General features: G+C 36.7%; 1 protein-coding gene across 1 annotated transcript in view; it reads left to right on the top strand.

Moving 5' to 3' along the window:
• The first annotated feature begins 470 nt into the window (after nt 1–470).
• LOC113915863 overlaps nt 471–23,380 on the top strand; it is a 60,776-nt gene continuing 37,866 nt past the window's right edge. The window contains exons 1-2 of the mRNA XM_027581783.1: nt 471–560; nt 19,677–19,801. Of these exons, the coding sequence (XP_027437584.1) occupies nt 471–560; nt 19,677–19,801 (215 nt within the window). The remainder of the gene's footprint in view (nt 561–19,676; nt 19,802–23,380) is intronic.

Raw genomic sequence — 23,380 nt, forward strand, 5'->3', positions numbered from 1 at the left:
TTGACAAATATTTATTTTTGATATTTTTAATATTATCTGCATCATATTCCAGAAAGTAAACTTTTTATAACATATGTTGTGCATTTTTTGCAAAGAGTTGGAAATAGTGTTTCCCCTAATTTTACTTCTATAATTATCTTTATGCATGGAGTACTGCCAGCTTTCATACTTAGGATAATTCCTTAGAAGATATTGTCAGAATATAAATGGTAGTTTGCAGAATTGTCCACGGTTCTCCACACCTTGCGTAAGCAGGCCCTTTTGCTGTGTCATTTTGCAGCTTCTCCCATCAAGAAGGAAAATCTCTTCCCCTACCACTTGAGTCAGAACTTGTGACTTCCTTTGACCAATAAAATACAGCAGAAGTGACAACCGTGTCTGTTCCATGCCCAGGTCTCAAGAGGCCTTGAAGTTTCTGTCCTGATTCTTCAAATCCTAGCTGCTGCTATTCACCAGCAGCTGATCAACGAATGGCACATAACTCATCAGCCCTCATTGCTCTAGCCGATTGTCTAGAAGCAGCACAGCCTCCCTGCATGGTAGCCGAGGCTGACGCCCAAGTGAGTCCAGCATGACCAGAACTACCCAGTTAAAAGAATAATCAGTGGCTGTCGCTTTCCATAAGTTAGTTTAGAGGTGGTATCTCATAGCAAAGTGAACGCAAACAAATGTATACAATCTATTGCTCAGAAAGAATGAAGATCTTTCAGCCTTGTAATTCATTTTGATAAGTTGTTTCCAAAACCTTTGTAACAATTTGCTACCCTTTCTGGCCAGGGTTATCACTACTGTAAGTATTTTCTGACTTGAGGAAAGATATTTGGTGTTTTGTTTTCATTTTTAAGCGCAGCATTTTCAAAGTTATTTTTATCCTCATTCTGATGATATCATTACCACTTTAGATGTCATTTTGTTGAAACAAATCATATTTCAGAGTAAGGTTTTCCCAAATTATTTTCCTAGAATTTCAATATTTGTCAGGTTTATTTCCTCTCAAGAGGTCTAAAAATGCAGCACGGATGTGGATTTCCATTTGCCACATAATAGTTTTTGAAAGTTTCTTTCCAGTATTTTTAATTCAGTAATTATCAAATTTATAAAATTTAAGTTGGTTATATTGAAGCTTCTACCGGCTGCATATGACCTCGTTGGATGTTGATCTCAGTGATTATGACTATTCTAAGTTGTTAAAAGTCATGTGATCCTTCTTGACTCACAATAGGAAGCAAGAAGGTGAGATACCCATATTCAAATTAGAATATTTGCTTCTGGATCAAGTAGATGTGCAGAAAATGTAGGCAAAGTATTGACCATTTTACTTGTGAGACTTTGAAGTGTTGCCATCATTCAATGCTTTGTTGTTGCTCCCAGAATTAAAGCACAAATTGCATCACTTATGTTGCTTTTGGCTGTAGGTTAGAGAAAACCCACTCAAGCAGCACTAAATTCTGAGGCTCATTAGTTGGGCCGATGTCTAGCCAATTCTTGCTCGGATAGCTATAGTAGTTTCTTAAGACTTGAAATACTTTTTCATTGATTGCTAAAGAGCATAATAGTAATGGCAATAAGTAGTAAAATTAACAAAAAGAAATTAGTATATGAAACTTGTAGGTCCTCTTTATGGCCGTATGTTCTCTCAGTGGCGTACAACAATATAAATTTTTTTGGCTTATGATTTTTGCATGATTTAGAGGATCTCATTTGAGCTCAGCTGATCTCTGCTGGGTTTGTTCCCATGGCTGATGTCAGCTACATGTCAGCTAGCTTCTTTCTGATCTTGCCTGGCCTTGCTCATATCTTCTGTGATGGCCCTAGCCTGGATAAATAGAATGACTCAGCTCTGTTCCCCACAGGTGTCATCCTATAGAAGCTCAGCCCAGGTATGTGCTCATGGTAAAGACAGAAAAGCAAGATAGCCACACACATGCTTTCAAGTCTCTATTTGCATCACACTTACTAATATCACATTCGCCCAAGCAAGTCACTTGGTGAAGCCCAGAGACAGTAGGCTGGTCCTGCAAAGTTACATGGCACAAATACACGGGTATGGGGAGTGGTAAAGCAGTGAGGCCATTGATGAAATCAAACCACAATAAACTCATTAACTTAGTTGCTATAGGATATGTCACAATATCTACTGATGTCACAATAATCTATTAAGAAATTGTCCTCTTCTTGAGGTGAGATCCAAAACATTTGCAGTTCTACCTCCTAAGTAGATCTGTGTCATGGTATGTGCATTATCTACAAAGTTTTCTGTGGTTTAGGAGAATCAGCATTTTGTCATTGCCCTTTGATTAACTAATCACTGTTGCTTTGAAATACATGTATCTCTTACTATAAGAATCTATTGGGATAGTGAGAGTTTGGATAGCACCAGATGCCTGTATTACAAATATGAATCTTTTTTGGGGCACCTAGGTGGCTGAGTTGGTTAAGCGACTGCCTTCAGCTCAGGTCATAGTCCCAGGGTCCTGGGATTGAGCCCCGCATCGGGCTCCCTGCTCTGCGGGAGGCCTGCTTCTTCCTCTCCCACTCCCCCTGCTTGTGTTCCCTCTCTCGCTGTCTCTCTCTGTCAAATAAATAAATGAAATCTTTAAAAAAAAGAAAAAATATGCATATATATATTTTAAATCCACCTATTTATTTTAGAGAGAGAGAACGTGCATGCTTGGAGGGAGGGGCAGAGGGAGAAGGAGAAAGAGTCTCAAGCAGACTCTGCACTGAACTTGGAGCCCAATGCAGGGCTGGATCCCATGACCCTGAGATCATGACCTGAGCTGAAACCAAGAATCGAGTGCGCAACTGCCTGCGTCACCCAGGTGCCCTAATTATGAATCTTTAAAATCTGTAGGAACACAGCAAAGATTTTATGAAATAAAATAATAAACTGATTCCTGAAATATCTTCTGATGATGGACAAAAATCAGAAACGTCTTGAATGTATTTTGATAGTATGCAAGAATTAATATAAAAAGAAATCATTTGTATTTCTTGAATGAAAGACAACTTATTTTGACAAAGTTTATAAGTAGCTTATCATTGCTTTTAGTATAGAAAAAATGCTAAATTTTCTGTCAGTAAAGTGGAAAGAGCTAAGCATATGTATATCACCAGAATGTTAATCATGTTCCATTAAAGCTCATGGTTCAAATAAAGAAAATTTGCAACCATTATAGAGGGGAAATCATTAGTCAGTCACCAGCTCAGTTTCATATAATATCACATCAATCAGTATTATATAATAAACCATTTGAAATAATATGAACTTCCAAAAAGAATTTTTCAAAGAATGTCAATAAAGTAAGAAAACATTTAGAAACTATCATCAGAACTTCAATTTATATTAGAAATATTCAAGCATTTCTAGATATAAAATATTAATAACATTTCACAAAAATAATACTAATATGTACATATTATTGTAATCTAGATTTATGGCTCTACTTGTAGGGAAACATACAATTATTTTTGGAAACAGTTTTGGAACTTAGCCGCTTTTTTGGAAAATTCTACATAAAATACTAGAATTTCAATTTTCTTTGCTAAATCTTCAATTGTTTTACAAAAAAGTGATTGATAATTAAATGTGAAATTCAGGACTGAAGGTAATTTTATGGTTTTCATTGATCATGGAACTGGAAGGAATATTATTTGAAATAATCTATTTTTTATTGGTGGTAGTCAAAAATTAAATGAGAAATATGATATAATTTATCATAGTTGTATAATATAATATGAAAGAGTATGGAGTTTAAGACGGATTTCTATAAAAGTTTCTGGATGTTTTAATTCAACACTACATTATCACATTTAATTATTTCTGGATAAGGCACTAGAAGATGTAAATAGCACAAATCATTAAATTTCTTTCTTGATGAGTTTTATACTCATGATATGTTAGATAAACATTAGAATTGAGTGACTCACTAACTTACCGGAAATTGACATAATGAAAATTGAAAAAGTATTTGTACCAGGACATCTGCGTGGCTGAGTTGTTTAAATGACTGCCTTTGGCTCAGGTCATGACCCTGGAGTCCCAGGATCAAGTCTGGCATTGGGCTCCCTGCTCAGTGGGGAGTCTGCTTCTCCCTCTGACCCTCTCCCCTCTCATGCTCTCTCTCTCTCTCTCTCTCAAATAAATAAAATCTTAAAAAAACAAGAAAAAATATTTGTACCTCTATGGGCAGCTGATGCCTCTAGAACAGGAAATGTGGTTTGGAAGTTTTGAGTGTTGTATGTTCACTATCCAAGAAACTTGAAAGAGAAATAATTAAAAACTTGGAAAGTGGACTTATTTTTTTTTTTTTAAGATTCAGGTTTGAATAATAATAGTCTTATAGCTTTCACTACTTTGTTTAGCTTTATATTAAAAGTTGTTTTATTAAAGCCGGCAGAGTAATTGAATGCATGCTAAAAATGATTAAATCTATAAAACTAAATAAAGTTGGGAAAGAGAACAAGATATAGAAATAAAGGCACATGTTTTAAACATTTGAAGCAAAGTAATTCCAATGAAAAAGCTATTGCATTCACTGATAAATACATAAAATTGACATCACAGGTGAAATATTTAATAAACTTCTAAGTGCTTTCAGTTTATTGAGTCTTAGCTTTTTCAGATAATATTAAGTTTATGGATTAATGATTAATAAACATCAGTAGCATTAGGTTAAATAATTAAATATTATATTTTAAAAAGTTTTTCATTAATTAGTAATACACATATTTATTTTATTTAGAAAGGGAGAGTGGGGGGGGAGGAGGAAAAGGAGAAAGGATTTTTTTTTTTTAATTTATTTATCTTAGAGAGAGCAAGCTCATGAGTAGGGGGAGGGACAGAAGGAGATAATCCCCAAGCAGACTCACTGCTGAGAACAGAGCCAGAAGCCACTGGAGATGGACACGAACCAACTCAGCCACCCAGGTGCCCCAAAAGAAAGAATCTTAAGCAGGCTCCATGTCTAGGGCAGAGCCTGACATGGGGCTCGATCTCATGACCTTGAGATCATGACCTGAGTTAAGATCAAGGGTTGGATGCTTAACCAACTGAGCCTCCCAGGCATCCTAGCAATAGACATATTTAATACATAAAAACCACAGAGTATTATATGCTAGAAATATTTTGCATATAACTTGCTAATTTAGCAGAGACATAGAGAAGATTCAATATAATGAATTACATTTCTCTGCTTGGACTATGTCATGTAGTAATGAACAGTTTATGGGGAAGTTTCAGAAGATGATACAGTTCTTAAGTCAAATTATGACTAAAATACAGGCATCGTTTAGCTAGAGGCAGCCATATCAGGGCTCTAATTTCTAAAAAATCAATTTGGAAGTTATTCATATGATTTTATGAGTTGCATATTTTGTGAGTTATATTTATGTGACAACATATATCACTTAATCAGCAGCTTCAATATGTGTAAGTACATATGTATGAGTAATTTATTGTATGTTGGTTTATATGTACCCATATATCACAACATACAGGTTGTTTTGTATTTTGAGTACTACTGTGCTTTATTGGTCCTGTACACAGAAGTCCAGAGACAGGCTGGAAGAGATTTGTGGCAACTTTCAGCCAGTGTCTCCACCTATTTCTCTCTAACTCCTTTGGCTTTGCTCTCATCTATATGGATTTGTCCTTTAGCAATGGAGTTCCCAGCTGGTGGCAAACTGGTTGAAGAGATCCTGTTTGGGCATCTTCACAACCTGACAGCCAAAGAGAGAGAATCTTCCAGTAGTTTTCCCTTGAGGGCAAGAAAACTTCATTCCCTCCACAAGAAACCCTACGAGCTGCCATCTTGATCCAGACTGGGTCACTTGCATATTCTAAACCTCGTCTCTGTGGTGCAGGGAATGTCAGACACTGACTGGCATAGTCTTAGTTCCTGAGCAGTTCAGGCTCAGCCAACGGTATGCCTCCAGACTTTCCAGGCCTGGCACTGCACTCTGGGGATTCAAATGAAGGGAGATTGGCCACCTGTCATACATAATGCAAGCAATGTAGGTTCCTAGGTGGCACCTTTAGCCTTCTGTGGCCAGCTACTGGCCTAAATTTTCAGCTGTATGCCCTGCTGTATTAGTTTGTGCACATGAAACCCCCAATCACTCTGAACTAAATACAGTTTCCTGAACCAACAAAGCAGAATAAAGCCTCTAAGCCCTTTTCCCTCAGTCAACTCATTCTGGAGCAATGTTTTCTATTTCCAAACTATCAAAGCCCAAATGCTGTCTCTTGTCATAAAGTTGATCTTATTTGTGATCTAAGACTTAAAATGACAACAAGATGGACTTTTTAATTATGCAAAGTTAGGTAATTTATTACTTCTTGCCCTTAGAGAAATTAAAGGTCACTTAAATCTCAAGCAGTATATAAAATGCTTGGTTAAGTAATGTAAATTGAGTTCAGTTTTAATATCGGTCATTTGCTTGAGAAAGTAAAAAAAAAAAAAATGATTTTCCTGAGAGAGAAACTGAGATTGTACCAAATGTACCTAATATGGATTGCTAAAGGCAGAACACCTAGAAATTTGAGGCGTATACTAGGAACTACTGAGGTTTTTTTGAAATTTCATTTGGCTGTGCTTTGGAAGGTAGGGCTAGGTGTCAAGGAAAGGACTGTGTCCGCTCTGGGAATAAATTAGTATACTAGAAGTTGGGAGACTGTTTCTGGGCAGAGAGCAGTCAGTACTATTGTTTGGTCCTCAGGTTATTCACAGTAAATTTCTGAATGAACACACTGTAAATAGATGTTAAATGTTTATTCCTTCCCTCCTTCCATATATATACAACATTGAATATTGGGTTCCACTCTCTCTTTTTCCACATTGTTGGACAAGACCAGGTTGCCTTTGATTTTTTAATCTTGGGTAAAGTTCAGGCTTCCAACCCAAGTCCAGTTTTTGAAGGCATTGAGAGACAAGTGTCATTTCAATGAATAAGTAGGGGTTTGGCCAAACCTTTGGAGGCTTTCCATCTATTAGCCATGTTCTCTGCCACCCAGTTCTCCAGCAGTTAACTGGCTAATAGGTTGAGATTTAACTTCTACTGGAAATAGAACAGGGAGAATCTGGGATTCTAAAATTTGTATTAGCAAACGGTCTAAAACTCCTTTGTGTTATCTTAATTACTAAAGAATCCAACAGCATTAAATAGCTCTAGGGAATGTTTGCCCCGGGGAAGTCTACATTTTTGGCAAGCTAAAAAATGTTGAATATCAATAAAAATCACCCCTGAGGATATACATTTCTACTATGTTATTTCCTTCTAGATTTTTTCCCCAAAATTTATACTTTTAAAACATATTTAACAGAATACTAAAATTATGTATCTTAAGTTTTCTTTACATAGGTCTTACAATTTTCCTCTTGGTTGCTATGATCTTCATAATTATTATTAAATGTAACCAATTTTCCAAGGAACACTCTCTAGTTTCTGACTGCCTCAATAACCTCAATATACAAATTAATTTATTATGATCTTTCCTCCTTTTGAATGTATTTCCCTAGACTAAATTTCGAGACACAGAATTACTGAATAAAAGGTTTTGAAATGCTTATGGTTCATTATATGAAATACCAAACTTTTTTCAAAAAAGGGTTTTAAACGGTTATATAAACTGTTATATAACTCATATCAACTGTTATATAAACTCATAATATGGTATATATCAGTTTTGTTATTCTCCAACATTATGTATTACATTTAGTTAAAATTTATTTATTTATTTTTTACTGTACCCCCTTTAGACTCACAGCAGATCATAAGCTTCTAGAGAAAAAGTAGGGCTGTGTATTTATTGCTCAACTTTTAATGTTCTGTAACACTAGAACAATGCCTAACACATACCAAATGAATGGTAAATATTTGATGCATTGATCTGAATTAATAATGGATTTTTTTCCACAGTTCTAGTAAATGCCAAATTACTTTGTGTTTTAGTGAATTATTTTGTTATGATCTTAGCATTTTTTTTTAAGTTAATTGAGACTTGTGTTCTCTATTCTTGGTGTATATTTTAAAAAATGAAATGCTTCATGGGTTTCTGTGTTGCCCTTATAAGGGGACATGTTTACCTTCTCCAGGTTGTGTCAATTTTAAGGTATTTTCTGCCAAAGCATGGAATAATTAATTTAATTTCACTAATAGAATAAGCAATTATATCCCTGAGTTTACAGTTTGCATTTGAGATACAAGCAAGGCTAAACATTTTAATGCTTATTTACTAAAATTGTACTTATTTTGTAAATTATTTGCTCATGACTGTTCATTTGTATGCTCAATTTAATTTTAAAACAATAATTATAATTAAGTTTTAATCTTTTCCTGTTACATTTGCTCTAGATTTTCTTTTTAGCCTTTTTGGATTTTTATTTAATGGCTATAATTCAGAAATTTCAGAATTTTATATAGTTTTATTTGTTTTATGAGGGGAATTACCTTTTTTCTTAGATAGTTCAAAAGTTATTGACCACAATTCATATTGCCCCACATTAAACAAATGTCCAGTTTTATTTTATTTGAGGAATTCTGGATGTTGTTAATGTTTTGTATAATGATCCATAGTGCACTTAGAGTATATTTGGGGATGGGTTATTATTTTTTGTGATGGATTATTATTTTCTGAATAGACTTTTTTTCCTCAAACTTGCAGAATTATTTAAGCATATTTTTTTAAAGATTTTATTTATTTGACAGAGAAATAGAGCCAGAGAGCACAAGCAGAGGGAATGGCAGAGGGAGAGGGAGAAGCAGGCTCTGCACTGAGCAGGGAGCCCAATGCGGGACTCCATCCCAGGACCCTGGGATCATGACCTGAGCCGAAGACAGACGCTTAACCATCTGAGCCATCCAGGCGCCCCTATCTAAGCATATTTTAATTAAAAAGATTTTTTTTCTGTCTTGATGTATGGGTTGGTTTTTAGTTTTCTCAACTTTTCGAAATCATGTGCTGATTTTTATACCACACTATTTCATTTGTTGATCGGTTAGCATATATTTTAATATTGTAAATCTAGTCTCCCCATTATTTTTCTTTTGAGACTATTCTGAAATATTCTTTACAAATTAATAGTCAAAATAAAATTTATCATCTGAATGCCATGATCCAAGAGGGAGCTTATGATTTTGATTATGTTTTTATTAAATATTTATATTATTTTAGAAATGACTAATATTATACATAACTATCTCTTTCCATCCAGGAACATGTTATATCTTTACATTTAGTCAAATATAATTTTCTTCCAATAGAACTTTTTAGTGTTGTAGTATGTCACATGTGTTTCTCATTCAGATTTTTAAATTATGATTATAATTTTAGTTAATATTGTGATGAGATACAGTTTCATTTTTTCACTATCCTACTTGGTTATTTAGGAATACTGTTGAGTATTATATCTTGTCTCATTTTTATACTTAATTATATGTTATAGTTTGATTTCTTGATAATGAGGTGTCTCTTCCTTCTAGGTATGTACATTTCCTTTCAGTATAGTAACAGTCGCTTTAGTATAGATTTTTTTTTTTGAAGATTTTATTTATTTATTTGACGGAGAGAGACACAGCAAGAGAGGGAACACAAGCAGCGGGAGTGAGAGAAGGAGATGCAGGCTCCCCGTGGAGCAGGGAACCTAACGTGGGGCTCAATCCCAGGATCCTGGGATCATGACCTGAGCCGAAGGCAGATGCTTAATGACTGAGCCACCCAGATGCCCCAGTATAGACATTTCTTTTCATGACAAGTAATCAGAATTTTATTTCCATTTTCACTGGTTTTTATTTATAAATAAATGCTGAATTTGAGCAATGTATTTTTAAAGTTATTCTTTGAAATTATTATTTTTTGCACATATTTCTGAAATTGTGATTGTGATATCCTTCTATTGAAAAATTATGGAATTTCTGAGCTAAATTTTTTAGATCATGATAAATTGTTCTACCACACTAAATCCCATATACTGGTTTGTTTTTAAATCTGAAAAGAAGCAGAAGGAAAAGTAGCTACAATAATAAGAGTCTTTCCTCAAATATTTATGGCTTAGGTAATCTATTTATATCTAAGAGTTTGCCAAAATGCTTATGGGAAGCTCAGTCTGCTCTGGCGAGGCTTGCAGACCTCTTATATTTACTGAAGGTTGATTAGCAAGGGATGCCCAACATTCCCTATGGGCTGGTCAGTTTTCCCAACACTCTTCTGCTTAAAGTAGCTGTCAGGATATCGATAGGATTTGGAGGGGTATTCTCGTAATTCAGCACGAATACTTTCACCTTTTCCTTATTTGACAGTATAACATCTTATCCTTATTATCAGCTGTTTCTTTGCTCTGTGGGGCAGCTTTTTTAGAAATCAACATGTCAGCTATGGTGAGGGATGGTTAATCATGTTGTTGGCACAGCCTGAAAAGGGGCATCTGTAGTTCTAATATTTTTGTTTCAGACTCTCTGTCTTCCTGTTTTAGGTCACCCACACATCCCTACTCCCCTTTCTCTGGGGATAATGGGTATCTTCATTCCTGAGCCTTTCTAGAATTTTATGACGTGATTTGGCTCATTTATGCTGGCATCTCTCCAAGAAGTCACTTAGCTTTTTGTTACTATTACTCTACCCATATGCCTCCCAATTTTTATTGGCTTCACTAGAGTGCTTTTATTTCTTTTACCATTTGCATGGTCTTGTGTGTTAATGCTTTTATTTATTTATTTTTTAACTATGTAAGTTCCATTTTAGTCAGGTTTGGGGAGGAAGCAGAGAGAAATGTGTCTGCCATGTTTTTCAGGACATCTCTGTCATGATATATGTTTATACAGTCTGTGGTAGACAGAGCCAATTAACTCTCCCCTGGCATCAGGGAATTTACCCACTGTTAACAAGACTTCAGATTTACCAGATTTGTGGTTTTGAAGGAGTGGGCTCTTATTGACCCAAGCTAATCATCATCGATGGGGGAGGGTAAAGAATCTTCTGGTTCTTGGCTTTATTTTTCCATATGGAGAGATTTCAGATGGAATAACACTCCCCATTCCTCATTAGTCTTCCTATGGAAAAAGAATGATAGCTGATTGTGGATAGAAAGAAACTTAGTGTTCTCAACTCAACTCTTTTCTCTCTTGTTAGATTTTCTCCCCCTCAGCAAAGCAGCATGGATAAACTTAGTAGTACAGGCTTTGCCTATATAAAGGTTGCCAGAGATCTATGACTGAGATGTGAGCAAACCCATTGGGTCCCAAACTAAGCCATATTCTCTATTCAGTCTATACAAAAAAGGGCTGACACGTTGCTCTCCGTGTGTCTATCCCTGTGGCTTATTTTCTGTTTCTGAACTTGGGAAGGAACGAGAGAGCTTCTGTATCTTATATCTATTCTCATCCCCACCCTTGAAACAAACAAACAAGCAAACAAATAAAACAAAACGCAACAAGTTTAATCCTCTCTCTCATGCTGCAATGTTTGCTTTAGTGATGAACATGGAGGCTGGGTCTAAGCCATTAATACATAGCACTCCCTTGACTATGGTAACTGTTAAATGTTGGGCAGCACCTAAGCTTCTATAGAATGAAGCCATGAATTTCATTTGATATTTTTAGTTGAGAGATGTTGACTCTTTTTCTGGCTGGTTTTATAAGAAGGTGTCATACTGTTATTGTTATTCAAACTTGTCTGTATACCTGATGCGCAGTTAGCCAATGTCTGAGATACTAGTTTTGAATCAAAGAAAGCTGTATTCTCAGAAGGGCAGCCCAACAAGAAGGCATGGGATCATTCCCAAAGCTGCCTTGCCCCTGTTGAGCCTAGGGACAGCTTATATACATGAGACCAGGATAAGGGGTTTCTTGAAACCTTGAGGTGGGGGGAGGTCTTGAAAAATCTGGAGGTAAGCATTCTTCCAGACAATGAGGTGCTATTTGAGACCTGGTACAATCAGATACGTCAAGACCAATGTTACCTTCCCATCCCCATTAGGCTTCTTCTTTCTTTTTTTTAAATTTGACAGAGAGAGAGATAGTGAGAGAAGGAACACAAGCAGGGAGAGTGGGAGAGGGAGAAACAGGCTTCCCACTCAGCAGGGAGCCTGATGTGGGGCTGATCCCAGGACCCTGAGATCATGACCTGAGCAGAAGGCAGATGCTTAATGACTGAGACATCCAGGCACCCCTGTCCCCATTAGGCTTCTACAATCAGTGGGTAAGCAGGGAATAGAGGTAAAAAGACAAAGTTAATGACTGACTGTGCACGAGGTTAAGTGGTGCATAAAATTAAGTAGGGAAGAAAAGAGAACGTGAAGCTAAACTAATTATGCAATGAATACAACTATAGTTTGTTTATACTTTCAAAACAGGTCCAGGAACCAAGGGTCCGGCCTCAATGCTGGGAACAACTGTACCTATTTCATACTCATGACAAAGCCAGCAAGCACATAGAGGAGGAATTCAGATTACAGAACTGAGACAGAACCCACCTAGAATTCCACCTGAAGTTTACTCCTAGACTTTTAATTTCTGTGGGTCAATACCTAAGCCCATTTGAGATGGTTTCTTGTCATTAAAAGCATTATTGCACAGTTGAATATGCTTTTCTAGGATTTCTGTAGAATTTTCACATTTATGACCATGTGAGCTCTCAGTGATTCACAGAACCTCAGTGTAATGCCCACTTCACTTGAACAGGAGCATTGCTCTTGGGTTCTGACTGATTCTTAAATTCACAAGTCAAAATAAGTTTCAACTGGGACTAAGTTTACTTAGTCTAAGACAGGATATGTGGCAGGCCACACTGCATGAATGGTAACAAAAAATCAGAGGTCTTGAGTTCTCTAAGTATGTCTTCTGATATCTTTATTGTTGAGATGAATGTGGTCACAAGAGACCAGATAAGGCAGGTTTAAAACATCTTAATTCAGAGAAACCATAAACTCTCTAGGTCCTTTCAGCTTTTATACCTGGAAGGGGTATATGGTTGGCTCCCATTCTCCCGTGCAGCAGAATCTCAATAATGTTAGTTGTTACTCAGTAGACAAACTCAACAAGGAAGTGCAAGTGTATGGTCTGGAAAATACTCACCATCTCAGATGACTATTTGAACAGAAGATGTACAAACATCAAGTAAGTACATAAAAATATGCTCCATAACATTAATCATTATTGAATTTGCAAATTAAAATCTCAATGAGATAGCACTATACAACCATTAGAATAATTAATACTAAAAAGTATACACCTATGTTATAGTCTATATATTCCGTTTGTAGATATTTTAAGAGAAATAAGACATATGTCCAGTAAAGACTTGTATGTTCATGTTAATAATAAATTTATTCATAGTAGCTTAAAACTGAAAAGAACTTAAATAAACATTCATAGATGTTTGGATAAACAAAGGAGGTATATTCACTCTCTTCATGTTTGCATGGTGTGAAGATTTTATTGTTTTCTTTTTACATAGGTTAGTAATGATTCTGGGATAAATAACATGTCAATAATTGCCAAATATTATATTTCATTGCTTTTTTTTCATAGTTTATGTGATGAATTCCTTTTTATAGTCTCTGAGAATTTTTGCAGCAAAATGTTTATCTGAATTTTTCTTCTGTCTTTTAGAAATATAAGCTATATAGCTTAGTAAAATTTTACTTCTTTATTAATTTGAATTCTGTTTCTTCTAAGTCTAAAACTGTTTGGAAGATTCCAAAGGAGTATGGTAGAATAAATTTAAACGCTGCCAGGCCTCAGTCTAAAACCTAGTGATTGTGCTAAGCCAACTTAACAATCTTTGGAATTCCAATTCCTCATTTCTGAAAATAGAGGTAATTATACATATATCAGAATAGTATTATGAGGAGGTCTGAGATAACATATGTAATACATCTAGAAAAAATATTAGGTTCCTTTTTCCCTTCAGATTTAAATAACCTTAGGGCAAGGCAAGCAATCTACATATTTTTATTAGTATAATCCTTTTAGGGATGGTAAAATTATAGAAAGAAATCCACCTTCTTTCCATTCTTCCTCAGGGACTAATTTTTCAGTGGTTGATACACTGTCAGAACAATGTACATGAGTCAGTGTGCATGTGAGTGTGTGTGTGTGTGTGTGTGTGTGTGTGTGTGTGTGAGAGAGAGAGAGAGAGAGAGAGAGGGGGAGACTTTTATTTTAAAATAATTTCCTAACAGAAAAAGCTTTTGCAAATACCATCCTAAATTTTTATTAATGCAACCTGCTTATTTACAAAAGTTTTAAGTGCTTGGTATTCATGGATTCACAGGTATTTAATTATGGGAAGTATAATTGACTAAGGGCCCTAGTCCTGCAAAATTTATTGCATGTTTGTGATGAGAAACACTTGGCTATGAGCTGCTCCCAGAACCAAGATACTTAATCTACTTTCTGGGAGATAGGAGACTCCTCTAATGGCCATTGGCTCAAGGACTCCATTCTTTATTTTCCTGGTGCTTTTTTTCTTTTTCAGGTTACTGGGGAAATTTCAAAAGAGAACTTATTTTTTGAAAGTTGAGGCATGGGATGCCTGGGTGGCTCAGTTGGTTAAGTATCTGCCTTCAGCTCAGGTCATGACTCAGGTCATGATCCCAGGGTCCTAGAGTCCAGTCCCACATCTGGCTCCTTGCTCAGCAGGAAGCCTGCTTCTCCCTCTCCCTCTGCCTGCCACTCTGCCTACTTGTGCTCTCTCTCTCTCTCTCTCTCTGACAAATAAATAAATAAATAAAATCTTAAAAAAAAACAAAGTTGATGAATACTTGGGCAGAGCTTAGGGAAAACTTTCTTTGAAATTAATTGTTCTGGAATTCAGTGTTTTTTGTTGCTTTTATTTTATTTTATTATTATTATTATTTGCTTATAAACTGTATATTTATGTTTTGGTGGGGGTAAGGTGGTCACAAGAAGACAGAAAATAGTTCATGTAATTCCCTGTCCTGGGCTGTTGACACAAACAAGTATTTTATCTACCATCCCTTTTATGATAGATATATTGATTTGTGAGCAATGTGAGTTCTCACTTTGGTTAAAGTGACTCTATATTCTCACCAGCTATATCAGATTCATGAATATTTCTCAGACTTAAATATTGCTCCCACAGAGTCTTATAGGTATTTTCCTATACAGTGGGTTTGGGAAGGTAGAAATAACCTGCCTAATCTAGTTAGCCCAGGTACAACTGGAATACAATATTTTATAGCAGATCTGTGTTGATCTGTGTCATCTATTAAAGAAAGGCACAGAGCCTTTAGATGTTATTGTTGTTGTTCTATAAATGGCTCTTTTTAAAGATTTAAGTCACATGCTTACACTTGTACTCAGCAACTTATTAACTTCAGGACTAAATGGTATTAATTCCCTCTATGGAATTTTAGATAGCTAACACACTTATATTTCCTCTTATCTGCTCCTCCTTCCTTCACATCTCACATTTTGATATGCTCTGAGATTTGGACCCAGTTTGTTTAACTAAAATGATCATTTTCACATTGAATATTATCATACAGGGTATATCATTTTAATGTTGGCATTTACCGTATAACCATTTTTACATGTTTATTGCTTTTAAAAAATGAATTTGATGCTTGGTTGCCACTATAAATACTTTCACTGTCATACAGTGAGGCAGAAGTAAGACACAAGATAGAGGAGAGAAGTCGTATCTTTAGTAAGGTCTGTGTGATAAGCAGATGGGAAAAGGCACAAAGCTGGGGGCAGGCACTGGCACAATGGTCACTTTCGCTCTGCTATAAATCATGGAATTCTCTGACCAGGTCATCTCAAAAACCCTCTGAGTCTGGAGAATTATACCATCCTTTCCATCCAACAGAGGTTATCCTCAAAACGAAACCCTACAGACCTCCCAGGAAACCATCTCGGGCTGCAAACAAAGCACCTTGGGACAACCACCAAAGTCTTTAGATTTTGAAGATCAGTTCCCTGGAATTGATCAGCTGAAGCCGCATCCTATAAATATAATTACAGCAAATTTAATGTTTTTTCTTACCCCTCCCCCCAACCCCCGGATCTCACCACCACCACTTGATAACTACTGAACAACATACAGAACTTCCTTGATTTACAATGGATTTATGTCTGGATAAGCCCATCATAAGTTGAAAATATTGTTAAGGCAAAAATGCATTTAGTACACCTAACCCACCAACCATAGCTTAGCCTAGCCCACCTTAAACGTGCTCCAAACACTTACATTCGCCTATGGTGGGACAGAATCATCTAACACAGAGCCTATTTTAGAGTAAAATGTTGACTATCTCATGATTAGTTGAATACTGTACTATAAGTGAAAAACAAGGTGTTTGTATGAGTAGAGAATTGTTGTAAGTGGATCAGTTGTTTACCCTTGTGATCACATGGCCCAGCATCGTGCTAGCGTATCACAGATTGGTAGCCCCGGAAAAGCTCCAAATTCAAAACTTGATGTATGGTTTCTAATGAATGGGTATAGCTTTCACACCATGGTTAAGTTGAAAAATCATTAAACTGTTGTAAGTTGGTGACCATCTATAACTCAGACTAAAGATCTGATTTAATTCACCTAGACTCTTCTCTTAACATTCAACATAACAATTCCATATGGTAAATTATTATGGGTAGTTTTTTTCTGTCAACGTCTGACATTGTTTGTTCGATGTTTAGATTTATTCTTAGATTTCCTCAGATAGTTTTTATTTTCTCATGGAAAAGAAACAATGAAGATATATAGTTCCTAATTTCCTGTATTTTTCAATCTTTTTGTTGCTCTTCTAAAGGAATATCAACTGGAATAACAAGAGTTCTCAAATCTACTCCCTCTGTCAATTATCTTCAGTTATTCCGTCTCTTGGCTTCTAAGAGTGATGAGGAAGTCTGACACTTGTATGACTTTTTTTCTCAGAGAGTAGCTTTTTGCTCTGCCAGCTTTCTAGGGAAGAGCTTGGGTGAAGGTAGACTTCTGATGAGTCATGTTAATGAACAGAAGCTTGTAGAATCCCTCATTTTCCTTAAAACTTAATACTTTACCAGAATCTCTAGGTTCTTTGTTTTTTGCCATTTTGCCCTACCACACCGTGAATGCTTTTGAACCAAAAATGATTCACATTTTTACTTTGGTCAGGATTTTATCTAATATGTATTTGACTGTTTTTTTGTAGTTCCTTTTGTTATTTTTTAAAAAATTAACAATTGTAGATTGCATCATAATTATATGCCTTTCATAGTCTTATCTTCTAATAGACCATATTGCTTTTTTCATTTTCGTTTCCATTTACATCACGGAGGATGATTCGATGGATTTGATTTTCAGTAATAGTGATTCTGCACTTTTTTCCTTCTATGGCCATTTTTAGTGCAGTGTTTTTAATTCATTAAATCTTTTTCTTAATTTTCTAATTAAGGATGCTATAATTATAGTAAAGTTTACAAATCTTGTATGCAGGCTAGATGACTTTTTGTAAATGGATAAACCTGTAGAACCACCACCCAGTGACAGTCACTTGACCTCTATCACCACAGACTAGTTTTGTCTGTTTTGAACTTCACTTAAAGGAATCCTATAATATGTACTCTTTTGTGTCTGACTGCTTTTGCTCAATACTACATTTGTGAGATTGTTGAATGTAGCAATAGTGTGTTTATTTTCAATGATACCTAGTATTTTTGTACAAATTTATTTATCCATTCTATTGTTGATGGACATTTGGGTTGTTTCAAGTTTGAGACCAGTAAGAATAAAGCTATGCATGTTTGAGATTTCTTTTTTAAGATTTTATTTATTTAGGGCGCCTGGGTGGCTCAGTTGGTTAAGCGACTGCCTTCGGCTCAGGTCATGATCCTGGAGTCCCGGGATCGAGTCCCGCATCGGGCTTCCTGCTCAGCAGGGAGTCTGCTTCTCCCTCTGACCCTCTTCCCTCTCATGCTTTCTATCTCTCATTCTCTCTGTCTCTGAAATAAATAAATAAAATCTTTAAAAAAAAAAAGATTTTATTTATTTATTTGACAGAGAGCGACACAGTGAGAGAGGAAACACAAGCAGGGGGAGTGGGAGAGGGAGAAGCAGGCTTCCCATGGAGCAGGGAGCCAGATGCGGGGCTCAATCCCAGGACCCTGGGATCATGACCTGAGCCGAAGGTGGACGCTTCACTGACTGAGCCACCCAGGCGTCCCTATGTATGTTTTTATATGTTTCTGCAATGACTGCAGGGAAGGGTGACTTTGGGTACCTGTGCGTCGTGCCGATGTCCAGAGCTCAGTTACCTCCCCTGTCTCACAGAGTAGCCGAGGCAGCCCCAGCATTTGTCCGGAACAGTGGCAGCTGGGAAGATCCTAGTAGCTGGGTTTTTGTTTTTGTTTTTTTTTTTTTAATTGAAGTATAGTTGACACACCATGTTACATTAGTTTCAGATGTACACCATAGTAATTCCAACAAGTCTATACCTTACTGCTATGCTCACCACTAGGGTAGCTACCCTCTGTCACCATACAGCCCTATTACAGTACCACTGATTATATGCCCTCTGCTGAGCCTTTTAACTCCATGTCGTATTCATTCCATATCTAGTAGCTGGCCTTACATTCAAGATCAGAATGTAGCGGTAGAGACTGGATCCTGCCTCTGCAGGATCGGTAGAAACAATTTCTCTCACAGAAATTCTTCATTCACTTTGCCTGGAAAGCCCCCTCTTGCAGTGATCAGGTCTAGGGTGCTGTGTTGGAGTTGATGTAAGATTCTTTCTTTCGTGTACTTAGTACCACAGCCCTCCTTTCCTGTACCCCCCGAATCCACCTCACTGTTGCATAACTTTTCCTTTGAAACCTCAAAACATACATGGGCTTACTGTATCTCTAGACAGACAACTATTTGTCCTAAAAGTATCCCTTAGATGAGTGGTTCTCATCAGTCACTCTCATGAGTCGCTCTCCTCAGACACACGTATTTCATTTTGGCCACCATGGGGGGGACTCAGAGTGCCATCTCCTGAAGGGTGGCTGCCGTCGGTGAATACACAGCGTTTTCCAGGCACCTGGATTGATGAAGCGCAGAGGGGGAGAAAATGCCATTTAATTTTCTGAAGCCACATGGCAGGCCTTGCTGTTTACTTCTTTACCACTTCTTTTGCAGAATTTTTGTGTAAGTTCTACTGTGTGTGTGTGTGTGTGTGTGTGTGTGTGTGTGTGTGTGTGTACACATATCACATTGGGACCTGATTCATCCAGGATTATTTAGTTCTACCTCTCCCCAAAACAATGTTAGTCAACTTTCTTGATGACTGTCCCTGTTTATTTATTCTTCCAAGATCCCTGGAGGATCCTCTTTAATCATTTCGCAGCCTGTGAGACACGGGGAAAGAGTATGGCCATGAATAGTCCCAGCTGAAGAAACTGGTCTTTGAAAACTACTGCTCTATGTTCATAGAAACTATTACACTTAAATGTCTCTTGGTTTAGGGAGAGGTAGCTAGTTCATCAGTGGGTGACTTTCAGGATTCTAATTCTTTGACTAAACACACTGGAGAGACAAACACAGAAGGCTATGGACTACCTTTTTTTTTTTTTTTTTTTAAGACTCCACGTACCTTTGTCCCAATGTCTTCTGCCGCTCTTTGTCGGCAAGTATAAAATTACTCCAAGTTAGTTCTTATTTCTGATGACTTCAGACTTCCGCTTGCCCCCAGATCTTGCTTCTGCAGGTAGGCATTGATCCTCTGCAGTCATGGGACAAATCCATCCTCTCCACCTGGGATTTGGGTTGGAAGATGGGCACACTGTCGTCACTTGCTAAGGCCATGGAAGGCTGTTGGTCAGTGGGAGGGAAAGGAGGGCCTGTCTCTCCCATGCCCTGGGTAACACCCCCTTCTTTTGTTTTTCCAAGTTGGGGGCTTTAGCTTCATTGGAACTTTCTCCACTTATGTACTATAAAATATTTTCTTGAGTAAAAGGGTTATGGTTCAGCTTATGCTATTTTTTTCAGTTTTATCCAAATTGTGTATATCTGATAAAAGTCCCTTTAAGTTTATGGCATATGGTTTTAATACTTCTCTAAGTGAGTATTAGAAGGGATTTTCTTTCTCTTCTAGTTTTTACTTCATCTCTTTAGTTAATTTTTGGTATAGGATAATTTGTAAGCTAGTTCTTAAATTTCCATTTTTATCAGAATTCCCTTTTGAGTGGCCGACAACTTTCTAAAACTCTATAGCTTGGTATCTAGATGATACCCATCTCTAATATTTCGTTGTTGGTGGTGGTGTTTGTGTGCATGTGTGTGTCCTTTCTGAACTTGTTTTGCTTTAATTCATTCTCATACTCTATGGGCAATATGATATTTTGGGGTTATCTCTTCCCCAGCATGAGATTCTGCCTAATTGTCTCTCTTTGATCTGAGATTCTTTCTTGCACACATAATCCCTCCTATTATCTCATTATTGCTGCAAACTACTTAGGAATATGTGTTTTATAGTCTGAAGTATTAGAGAAATGTCAACCAAACTGCTCCTGGCAAAGAAAATGAAGCACATTTGATTCTGAATATATTTTAATTTCTTTATCCTTTCTGGCTTACAAAATCTATTTTGTTGAAATAAGTATATGGTAAAGGCATAATTTATGACCTTTTTCTGTGTTGAAAACATTGTCCCTTCTGAGTACAATGTCATATAATCTCTAGATTTAAGAAAGATGGAGTATAGCAGCATAGCATTTGTATCTTTATATAATTATTTTCTATCATTATTTTTTTTTTTTAAGTAGGCTCCACAATCAGCATGAAACCCAATGCAGGGCTTGAACTCATGAAGTTGAGATCAAGACCTGAGCTGAGATCAAGAGTCGGATGCTGAACCAATTTGAGCCACCTGTGTGCCCCTATATAATTATTTTCTAATCCTTTATGAACCCTAAGGAATTGGGGTTGGGGAAATTCCATTAACATGAGTTAAACCTTACCCCTATTGTTGTTCTGTTTCATTGTTTTTACCTTTGTTTTGCTTCAGTGACTTTTCAAAAAGTATCAACCCATCTCCTTTTAACAAAACAAGGTACTTTGTATCTCTCTTAAGTTATGTTTTTAATCATTTGATTTTTATTTCAAAAGACAAGCTTATGGTGAGCACTGTGAATTGTGTAAGACTGTTGAATCAGAGATCTGTACCTCTGAAACAAATAATGCAATATATGTTAAGAAAAAAACAAGAAGAAGATAGCAGGAGGGGAAGAATGAAGGGGGGTAAATCGGAGGGGGAGATGAACCATGAGAGATGATGGACTCTGAAAAACAAACTGAGGGTTCTAGAGGGGAGGGGGGTGGGGGGATGGGTTAGCCTGGTGATGGGTATTGAGGAGGGCACGTTCTGCCTGGAGCACTGGGTGTTATGCACAAACAATGAATCATGGAGCACTACATCAAAAACTGATGATGTAATAATACATGGTGATTAACATAACAAAAAAAAGACAAGCTTATGTTAACATAGTGTAATATAATTTTACCAGAGAGCTCTCTTCTATAGCAGTTTCAGAAAGCTTTATGTTAGGGTTGTATTCATTTGCATAACACACTTATTGAGGAGGTAGTGGACACAGCTCTTAGCAGGCTCCTTTCTGAGAGACTGCATCTCAGCCACAGCGTGAAAGGGCTTAGCTCCAATAGTCTTGCCTCCTTGTTCCACAGAAGATTACATGAGGGAGAGCACTTGATGAGAATATGACTCATAACATTCCCTCTCCAAGGAATTTGGAATGAGGTCCTAGAGACTAAATCCATTAATTGTAGGAGATTGGGCTGGGATTAGGCAGATTTCCTTTCACTTCAAGGTAGCCATGATATGGTTCATATAAAATCATAAAAGTGAGGAGAGACACTGGCTTGTAGAAAGAAACGGAAACGGGTACAGGAAGGGTGTGGAGATGAGAAATGATGTGGCCCAGAGCTGCTGTCTGATAAATCCTTTATTTTATTATATTTCTCACATTTTCTACAATTGTGTTCCTACAGTTTCTGCAATTATTCCTATATTTTCTGCAGTTGTGTTCTCTGTATCCTTATGACATATCTTTTTGAAAATCTGATTTGAAGAGAACTTTTTCCCCCAAGCCAATGGTTTCTGACAAAGATAACCTTAAACTAGGGATAAGAAATCACATGTTCTAGGTTCAGCTCTGTCAGAAATTTGCTGTGGTCTTACCACAAAGAATTAGGTTGTTCTCTCTCCTTCTGTAGTATTATTCATAATCCTGCTATATTACTTACTATATATATTGTAATAATTTGAGTACCTGTCTCTCTCACAAAAGGGGATGCCTTTGTTCTTCTTGGTATCCTCAGCACCTAGTATTGTGGTTGGCACTTAATATGTACTCAACAACTTTTTGTTAATCAACAAGCTAACTGCCAACCATGTGGAGTTCAATTCTTGGATGCAGTTTGTTCAGAAGGAACCAGAAGAGAGAATTCCTGAAGTTCTCACTACTTGTAGAGTTTTACCATTGATCTCTAGGATCTCTAGGTTCCAAACCTGGTCATTTGTTTAGTTTGCCTTTTCTGGCTTCAGTATTTTCTTGAGGAGTGCTTTCTTGTCTATTGGGAAACAAAGTATTCTCAGCTCGTTGGGTATTCTTTTCTTTGTTTCTCTCACACATATGTTTACATATGTTGTCTCTAGAGTTGGTTTAGATAAATGCTGTAGAGGTGCTTCCTTAAAAAAAATCCATTTTGTGGATGATGAATATATAAGACAGGAGAATATGAAAACCCTCATGTACTCATCCCCTGGTTTCCACAACTATCAACACATGGCTAATTTGACCTTCTCTACGCCTCTCAATCCTCTCACCCTGTTGGATTATCTAAAATAATCAAATCTTAAGTATCAATCATACCAATTTGTCTGTAAATACTTCAGTATTTTTTTTCAGCAACTCTACGGTTCAAGGATTCAGCACTTCCTTTTAAAGCATCCAATTGGTTGGTAATAATTTATATCAGGAAATGAACTTCTAATACTTCTTTGACTTAAGATAGCATGTTTTTAGTGATTTCTAAATATGAAAACTAAAATTTGATTGATTTTAGACAAATGGCAGTGATTTGTAGCAAACGCAGTTATAATGAAAGCATATCAAGTATCTCATTGTCCTTTTAGTCACTTCTCCTGGGTTTCTAGTCTCTTTTTTTCTGTAGTTGGCTAAGATCAGGGGAGACCTGTCACTCCTTTCCATTGCTGTACGATCCGTTCCCGTGATACGTGACAATTCTCTAAAAGTGATGTCGAACTTTGCACTGTATAGCAAACCTTATTCCAACATAATAATATGGATTCATGTTTCACTTGGCATAGTCCTTAAGTATTATCCTGGAAAGTCTTGCTCCAGCTGTTTCAAATTA

Source organism: Zalophus californianus, chromosome 1 (assembly GCF_009762305.2).
Source record: "Zalophus californianus isolate mZalCal1 chromosome 1, mZalCal1.pri.v2, whole genome shotgun sequence".
In the NCBI taxonomy this organism is placed as follows: domain Eukaryota; kingdom Metazoa; phylum Chordata; class Mammalia; order Carnivora; family Otariidae; genus Zalophus; species Zalophus californianus.